General features: G+C 47.5%; 1 protein-coding gene across 1 annotated transcript in view; it reads left to right on the top strand.

The window, feature by feature from the left end:
- SLC5A9 (solute carrier family 5 (sodium/sugar cotransporter), member 9) overlaps positions 1–7,233 on the top strand; it is a 23,313-nt gene extending 16,080 nt beyond the window's left edge. The window contains exons 13-14 of the mRNA XM_008947664.1: positions 4,927–5,044; positions 7,025–7,233. Of these exons, the coding sequence (XP_008945912.1) occupies positions 4,927–5,044; positions 7,025–7,233 (327 nt within the window). The remainder of the gene's footprint in view (positions 1–4,926; positions 5,045–7,024) is intronic.
- Positions 7,234–9,372: the final 2,139 nt, after the last annotated feature.

The following is a 9,372-nucleotide window of genomic DNA, read 5'->3' on the forward strand; positions in this document are numbered from 1 at the left end:
GGAGATTCTTTAGAGGAGATTTTCAGTAGATATAGGTGGCTTTATAGGTGCTGGACTTAAGGGACCTTTTTTGACATATTCTTCAAAATGCCAATGCTCAGAAAGCATGGATTCAGACTGGAAATGGTCCAAGGAGGAAAGCCAATGGGATGGTCAAAGAGGAAAAGATTTTGTCTGAAACAACTGTGTGCAGTTATCTCAGAGGACCAAAGGATGAAGGGTGATGGTTGGGCCTCCAGGTAAATCATGAGAACAAGGGAAGGATGTGAGCTTGATAAAGGGCAGTGCTGGCCGTGAAGAAACATAAGCTGGGCTTTTTTTGGGGAGTTTTCTAAAGAGGGATGTTCAGGATAACCTTTTGGTAGGCTATGGACCCCACATAGTGCTGAACTCAGTGCTTGACATCTATATAAAAGATTCTGCTGAAGAAAATTAATGAGAATTAATGACATTGCTTGTAGCAGTGAGAGGCTGGACACAGAGATCCACATGAATCATCTGATGATGGTGATGACCACCCATGTACCATATTCCCCCCCTGCCCTCAGTATCTTCCCATCAGAAGGAAAATGAGATGGCCTGACAGGCAATATGTTGCACTAAGTGGCAGCTAATTCCCTCTTGCCATAGCTTGGTGGGAATGGGAGAGTCCGCTCCTATTTGGTTTTAGTCTGATTGCCATTCAGTTTCTACTGTTTATCCTCAATTTCAGCAGGAAGGGCCTGACCTTTTAAGGTCAGTTTTAGACTGAGGTAGGTGCCATCATTCCTGGGTCACTGCTTGTCTGGCATGAATCTGAGTGGGCAGCATGAAACCAAACACTTTTCATTTTTCCTCAGTCAGACCCCAACTTCTGCCCTAGACAGGAGTGCAAGTGTAGGTTTGATCCATCACTCCTGGTGCCATGGGTTATTCATGGTGTCCTGCCAGCAGAGCTTGTCTTCTCATCTCAGGTCAATCTATGGCTGTGCTGAGACGACTCAAGGACAGAAGAGGGGTTTTGGGAGGGAAGGGTAGGAGGTAAAATTCAGGATGGGCATGTCAGGCTCTAACTCTCTGCTTTGAAACTAGCACCTGAACTTTGTGTCTGGCCACTAGCGACCTCAGGTTGCTGGGTTTTGTTATGCAAATGAGCAAACCCATGGTGAAGAGCCTGTATGTCCCCATGATAGTGCCTGAGAGAGGGAAGCTGGTAGCAGGTGTCCTGGCTGAGGATATCTGAAACTCTGGTGCTTCCCAGCCCCATGTGTTGGTCAGTTCACTTCATCAGCCTCAGATATTTCCCCCATAAAAATTGCAGGGGGCCAGTTCTGCCAGCCCTTGTCTGTGCAAGCACTTTGAGGTATAATGATGAAAGACATTGTATAAGAGCTAGGAATGACGCCATTTATTTTGTCAAGCAAAAGGAAAAGAAAAACAAACCACCAAAGAAAAAGCCAAGGAAATGGAGTGATAGATCATACTTCAGCAGATGTAAATCAGCAGAGCTCCATTGCCTTCAAAGACCAGGAACAGCTGTTGAGCGCAGTTATGCTGCTTTACACCAGCTGAGGATCTACACTGGACAACTTTAAATATTGAATCTCAATGCTTTTGAGACAGTAAATGGGCAAAAGAAGAAAAGAGATTTGTATCTGATGTTAGAGTGGTACAGCTAATGTGCCTGGCTTTAAATGAATTACAATCCAAGAACTGCAAGCTGTAGCATTTTCTCCTGCTGTTTTGGACACTCTCCCATCCCTGTGGTGATTGATGCTGTGCTGGAAAACAAGTATGCAAGGAATTTGTTTGGTATGCTCCAGAGTTCATATGTCTTCATTGTAGGTAGTCCATATTGTGTCACGCCGTCCTTGAAAACCCTGCAAAAGAGCTTACAATTAAATTTGAGACTGTGAAGCTGAAACACAACTGTCAGGTGCCAGATGGCATTTTGGAACAGAAGGATTTATTCTAGTTTACAAACAACAAAAGAAAAGCTTTACTGAGTTCTTGCAAACTTCCTTGTCCAAGGAGAACGTGAGGGTGAAAAGGGAGAGGAACAGCCCGCAGAACACGAGTGCTACACAGGCAAGTCACCTCCCCTGGAGTCAGGGCTCACCTAGACAGACTGATGGACTGGAACTACCACCTCTAGGGTCGGGGGTGTGTCCCTGTGTCTTAAGGTCTGGCTTCGGTGGCTCCTTCAGCTGCATAGCCTAAGAGGGGTGCCAGGCCTGCTTTGGCTGCCCTGGACCCACACTGTGTGCTCTAGGTGCTGCAACTGAAGACCCCACAGCATCATCTTGTGCCACTGAGAGGAAAGCATGCTCAGCTCCTGTGGGAGCCACCTATGGAGAGAAAACTAAGGAACGGCACAGGGCTCTCCAGGCAGCACCCACTTTGCAGAGGGAACAGAGCCACAGGGCTCCTGGGGACCCACCAAGTGGCTACTCCCCACTCCCCTGCCCTTGGGCTTGGTGGCCTCAGGCAGCATTTCCAAGGTCCAAGTCCATTATGCTAGCACAGCTCCCCTGTCAGCACTTCTCCTTATTTACGTGTCTGCTTGCTGTCTCCAGGCATGCAAAATGTGCCATCTTCTGCCTCCCCCATCCCTGTCCCTTCATGAGTCTGTGCCAGGGATGTGCAGCCAGCCCCGTGGTGGCCCCCGTGGCCACACAGTGCTGCTGGTCTGCCCCAGCACATTTCCTTCTGCTGATGGCAACATGGAGAAAGAGGGACCTCAGGGATTTCAGCCAGCCCAAACCCATGGCAGAGGAGCTTGAAGATGGTGTGATGCATCCCTGAGGAGCCTTCTAGGGTGCTTTTTTGCTTTATTTGGCCATGGACAAAGCACCAGCTCCTGGGTGGGTCAGTGGGATGATATACAATGAAGTTACCAGTGTGTCTGTGCTGTTTCCATCTGGGCATCGCTCCTGTCTGGCAGAGTTTGAGCCCCAGCTAATCTCCAGCCCTTGCAGACTTTGCTGCAATGTGAAGAGACAGTCATTCAGTGGCACATGGGAAGAGGAGGGAAAAGAAAAAAGTTTTGGAAATCCTTTGGTACCCTGAAACTTCTTCTATGTTCCAGTGACATTTCCTAAGTGATTAAAAAAAAAAAAAAAAAAAAGAAGAATCCTTGAGAAAGATGAGGATCATCAAATCAAAGCAATTTAGCACATCATGACAAGAAAGATTAGCCCTGCCCAGTGCTCATCTTGGTTGAAAATGGTTTAAATAAAGCCATAAATCTTCTGGAAATTATGCAACATTTTGTGTCAGCTGGAAACTCCTGCCTAGATTTCTGTGTGTAAAATTCAAAAATTGAACTCACGTTCCTTTGTGAGGGACCCATTTGAGACATTCGTTTCCATACGGGCAGAGCAGGGAGGCAGCCACTCGTCAGGCAGATGAGAGACTTTGCCTGACCTGTTGCCACCACTGCAGCTTCTCTGCCCTGGCCCCATCCTGCAGCTCCTCTGCAGGGCTGGCAGGCTGGAGCAGGAGGACAGGCCATGGACCTGGGAAGCTGTATTTGACTGGGATTGATGAGCATGGTCCTTGCTACCTGGCTTGGCTGGAGCACGCAGAGGTTGGGATGTGCTGATGCCACCAAGATGCTTAGTGCGTCATGGTCAGCCAAAGAAGCAGCATGCCTGGCTTAGATTAAAATACCTGAGCCACTGTAGTCATTAAGCCCACCCCACAGCTGCAAAAGGGCCACGGTGAGGTTTGCAGGTCTAATGCCTCCTCTGCACTCCGTGTGTCCCAGGAAGAAGATTTTCAGACTTGCCCTAGGATAAGAGTTTCAGACCTCCTGCTTTTGTGAAGCAGAGCAGATTGCAACCACACCAGCCTGTCCAGGACTCATTGTCTTTCATGGCTTCCAATGGTTCTTTCACTGAAAGGTTGCAGAGAAAGCTAATGTCTTGTATTGGCCTAGTAGAGAAAAACAGAGGGAAAAAAGCCAAACAAACTAAGAAACAAAGAAGAGAAAAGGTGTTTGGATGGGCAAGTCTTACAGTGTGTGCCCAGAGCTCCTTTCTTCCTACTTGTAACTACGCTTGTTGGTCTAATGCACGGTATAATCCTCCCTGGGAATCGTGACTTGGTATTTGCCATCGTCGCTCGAGCTGCCCCCAGCGCTGCACTTCAGGACACATACCTGCAGCTGTGGGGCAGAGACACGATACTGCTGCTTTTCCTGCTAAAAGCCCTGACATATGTTCATTTGGGCCACTTTGATGTGAGCTTGTCCCAGCTGTGTGCTTTAACGTTTGCATTGCGTTTTCTTTTGCCATAAAATGACAACTGAGATGGAACAGAAGAGTGTCCAGTCCCACCCCATGTCCCAGAGAAGGAGCTGTTCAAGTACCAGTGTTCCCAGGGCCACGTGTCTGCGTTGTGCTCCTCCAGCTGTATATCTGCGCACCAACATCTGACTGGCCTTTCTCTGCTGAGGCTACAATAGCTGTCTGTGATTGACTGTATCCACAGAGGGTTATCTTGGCTTCTTTTTTCTTTCTTTTTTCTTTTTTTTAATTGATGTTATTACCCTTCCCTGTTGGAGGGTTGCCATTCTGGATGCAGACAGTCGTTGTTCCGTGTCAATCAAGTGAGCCTAGCAAATAGGAAGCTGCTTCTTCAATATCTACTAGAAAGTTACTCCTAGTAGAGACAAGGATGGAAGAGGTTAATTAAAAGAATAGAAGGAAAGAAACTAAATTAATTCATAGTTGTTTTTCTCAGCTTTTCAGCTCCACCTGGGTGGTACCAGCCTTCTTGCCCAGGGTGTGGGCACTTGTGCAGAAGAGAGGTGAAAAAAAGTGGGCAACAACTGTTGCCCCAGAACAGGTCTCCTGGATTTGTGTCCCCAAAGAGGGAGATGACTGTCATGCCAGCTTGGGACGGACAGGCAATAATCTTTTTGTTCTGTGCCTCACTTTGCAGCTCATTTGCCTGACATGGTGGACAAGACACAGAAAAGCACCTGCAATTGACCTGAAAAATTACAAGAGTGAAGCAGCACAGATCAATCCAGCCAACGGAGAGAGTGACCTGGTTGAAAGTGCAGAGTTGGGCGGTGAGGAGAAGGCAGGTAGGGTGGCTGTCGGAAGACAAGCATGCTCATGTGCATGGGAGAGCTCAGCCAAGACGCCATGCAACTCCCTCGTGACCTTCAGAGCTCATGAGAGGCCATCTGCTGCATGCCTTTGAGATGGGGCTTGTATTTACAGATGGAGCTTTTATATGGCTGTGACAAACAAAATTGTTGCACATCTTGGTCTTCCCAACATATCTTCTAGCATTTACCTTCATGTCACAGTCCTCTGAATGGCTCAGAGCTGCCATTCCTGACAAAAAAAAAAAAAAAAAGAAAAGAAAACTCATCATTCAGTAAAATGTCTTCTCTCCTCCTCCCTTGAAAAAGTTATTGACCCGTGCACACTACTCTGGTCCAGTTCTGCCCAAGTCACAGTGGTATTTTGGCACTTCAGGCCCAGGCACTTAGTGTTGTTGGTTAATGGTGATGTAAGTAGTGGCCACTTAGGAACACCCCTTGGGAGGGTGGAGGCTGATGCTGCTGGGACACTGTCTCTCCCTGCATCGACATTGGGCCTTGGTGCCATGACACTGTGTCTGTTTGTCTGTCTCACCAAGATGCTCTTGAGGAGCTCCATAGCACTAATGCAGACACAACCAAAGCAGCAGCTACCAACAGCATTATGAAAGTCATGGCAGGCGCTGTAATTTCAGCTGTCAGCACATAAAAGAGGCATCTCTTCCTGTCCTCATCACTGCTAGATGCCTCCTCCTTACCTGTGTGAGTTCTGCTGTCCAAACTCATGCAGTGATGCTGTAACGTACCGTATCAAAATAACACCATGGTCTGAAGGCACCATGAGACACTGGGACCAGACGTGCACTTCACAAATGTCCTAAGATAAATCCCTGAGCCTCATTTTTCTCTTGTTTACCTTATGCCAATAGTAACTTTCCTCTTCCCTTAGGATATAAGCCATGGTTAAAGCTTAGACCCAAATTGCTTAGGTAGCTGTGTGTCCTACCAAGGATATTTAATAAGAAGAGAGTCGAATGAACTTAGAGAGTTGTCAGGAGGCAGAATGGCAGCAGGAGGCGCTACACAGGCAACTTCTTTTCAGAGTGGACAGAGCTTTATTCTGCAAATCCATTAAAAAGATGTAGCTTTCTGGTTTGGAGCTTAACCTTCCAAGGTTACAGAACAGAAATCTCAGAAGAAAGGCACATACAGCAGATTTCTTCACTCCTTCCTTTTGCTGGTCAGTCCAAAGGACACTGGTACCAGTCACAGCCAAGTTAAAGAGAAGTAAACAACTAATGAAATCTCTTATTTTTATTTTTTTTTTCCCAATAACCTAAGTTTGGGTTTAAGTTGAATGCAGCCATTCAGCTTTATTTATTATTTATTATCAATTCCTAGTTTACTTAACTATCTCAGATTTTTATAAATAAATGTCTTGGTATTTTGCTAATTAGTAATAATGGGAAAGGAAATGCAAAAGTCAGCAGCTGACAGTTTAATGAGGTTTTTTTTCCGGGCAACACCTTTTTCGAGGCCTTCTGACATTCTGCATTTCATAAAAAAGGTTATATTTGGAAAGAACAGCCAGTGAAATACACAGAGCACGGGGCTGTCAGTTAAAACACATACCTCACCCAGCATGTCACGTGTAATAAATAAGCCAAGTTCCCCCTAAACGGACCATCATGCTGTCAGGAATTTGTGCAAGTGGATGGAAGATGGGTCTGGGAGGAGGGGGAAGGGGTCTGTTAATTAACTAATGAGTGATTGGTGTTGCAATCAGCCAACTGTAATCAGGCTGTGCTGTACAGGGTTGAGGCAGAGCTTTTTTTTTTCCCCTTCCCATCATCCTCTTGCATCTCCCATCCAAGGTACGTCTCAGAGCCCACTCCAGATTGGTTAACGCTCCTTCAAACCGGTGGAAGGAGGAGGGGAGAGTCCCAGCTAGATGATAACATCCATTTTTTGGTCTGTCTCTCACAGCAGCCAAGCCTCCCTGCTGGAAAATGCTGTATTTGTGGTTCTGTGGTCTGTCCAATGGCCCCACACCCGTCTTGTCCCAGGAGGAGAGAGCTGCCCTGGAGCAGAGACTCACCAGCATCGAGGAAAAGCCACTGTGGAAGACTGTTTGCAACGCTAACGCTATCATCCTGATGACCATTAATGTCTTCCTGTGGGCATATTTTGGCTGAGGTGGCGTCAGATGGCATGTGGCTTTGGTTTCTCTCAGGCGTCCTCATCTTTCTGGCTAAGCTGGATGCATCGGGTGACAGAACCCCTGGTGATGGTCCCCAGAGGCACCAGCACGCCTCGGTGCAGCCCTTCCCTGGAGGCACTGCTTGCTGGAAACGACTGTGGGGCTTGGCTTCTCCATAAGACAAGGGGTGACCAAGGTTCAACTTTGGTCACATCCAGGATGCAGGGGATGTGTGGGACAACATGTGGACCAAGTCAGGAGACCTGGGGTCAATTTTAAAGGAGCAGATCTGAGCCCAGCAAGAGCAAGGCTTGGGAAAGCCCAGCTGTGGCAGGGCCAGGTCCTTGGTCCCCTCATCCACCAGCCTGAGGCTGACTTGGCACTGCTGGTCTTAGGGGAAGGACTTCTGAAGGACTTCTGGTTTACAATGGTGTAGGGACGGAGACTTAAACACTCACTACCTGAAAGTTGTTTTGTATGGCAAAAATTCACATGGGGTCAGTGTGGGACCCCTGGATTAGCTCAGCAGTGACAACTTTGGCTCCCACAGCCACACCAGGACATATGTTGGACTCCCCAGCCTCTCACTGGCATTGGTGACAGGGGCATCCTCACCGCGCCTGAGCCTCCCTACACTACCCACTCTACCCTGTGCTGGTGGGTCTCACCACAGCCTGAGCCTGTTCACTCCTCGGGCCAACCCTGCCCCTTAACAGCGTTACCAGCAATAAAGGTGCCTGATAGCAAAGCCAGTTCTGACTTTGGGTTATTGTGGTTATACATCCTGCACGGACACATGAAGGTCTCCCTGGGACCACGGTGACCTGGCTGTGGTAGGAAAAAGAAACATTCCTCCCTGGGCCAAGTCCAAGGCTGGACCTTGCTTTCTGGAGCAAGCCTGGGCTTCTCTGACCCATCTTGGTACCACAATGCAATGTGGCATGGCTCTAACCTTTTAAGCCCCCTCCAGAGGAAGAGATGGCAGTGCCCACTGTTAGTATCTTTGTCTGGTGGTTAGGAGGCTCCCACAGGGATGTGACCCTCCATTCTGGTCCAAGCCACCAGGCACGGGCTGAGCATGAAGTGAAACACAAGACCATAAGGATGAAGAATGAGAGTCGGTCCAGCAAGGAGACGAAAAACAAGGCTCTGCGCCCACCTAGCTCAGGGAGCTCAGGTCATGGTTCCCCTGCTCATCCTCAGTTTGGGTGGAAAAAAAACTGCACTGGCCATGCAGGATGGAGTCTGGGCTGTGCTCATGCAGGTCAATACAAACGTTTGCTTTATCTAAGAAGCAAAAGTAGACTTCCTTTGAATAAGGCCAAGCTCAGCCCCATCAGTTGCCCATCCATCCCCATGAGAAGGGGCTTATGAACCAGAGCTTGCCTTGCCTTTCCACTACACCATTTCGAGCAGGTGGTGCCCAGACCAGGAGATGCCTCAAAAAATTTAAAGGAAATCAAGTTACCAGAAATAGCTGGTAAACGTCTAATAATAATAACAGACACATTTTTAATGCACGTAGAAATACTGAGGCTCTTGCTTCCTTGCCTAGAGCAGTGAGGTGCTGAGTGCTCCTGAGCCCCAGAGCCCCTCAGCAGCACTTAGCTCAATGGCTTTATTGGCTTTTTTTGGATCGTGCATCCACTAAAGCCGTGGGGAAGGCAACACGGAGCACGATGACGAATTCTGGGGAAGTTTTTTAAACATTTGAGATTACATTTCTCCCCCAAGACAATTTCAGTTTTACAAAGAATAGAAGTTGAATTTACAACGGCTTTTTTTTTTTTTTTAAATTAATGACACAAATAGTTTGGATATATGATGCTGACCTTTTCCTCTCACCATCTCACCCCATGGACCCTGGAAAATGATGTTTCATTTAAAATGATGTCTGTGTTAGTTAATGTGCTTTGGGAGATGTGGCTGCACCTCTGAGCTTGGCCTACAGAAGCACTGGAGACATCCGCACTGCCAGATGCAGCCAGCTGTGCACCCCACGGGAGAAACACATTTCATTGGCAAATTTGACTTACTACTGCTTTGAACAACAAAAGCAAAACAGAAGAAAAAAGAATGATTGGGGAGAGGGAATCTGCGTTGTTTTATTGAAATAAACAAAATGGCTCAAAAC

Source organism: Merops nubicus, unplaced genomic scaffold (assembly GCF_000691845.1).
Source record: "Merops nubicus isolate BGI_N331 unplaced genomic scaffold, ASM69184v1 scaffold11329, whole genome shotgun sequence".
Classification (NCBI taxonomy): Eukaryota; Metazoa; Chordata; class Aves; order Coraciiformes; family Meropidae; genus Merops; species Merops nubicus.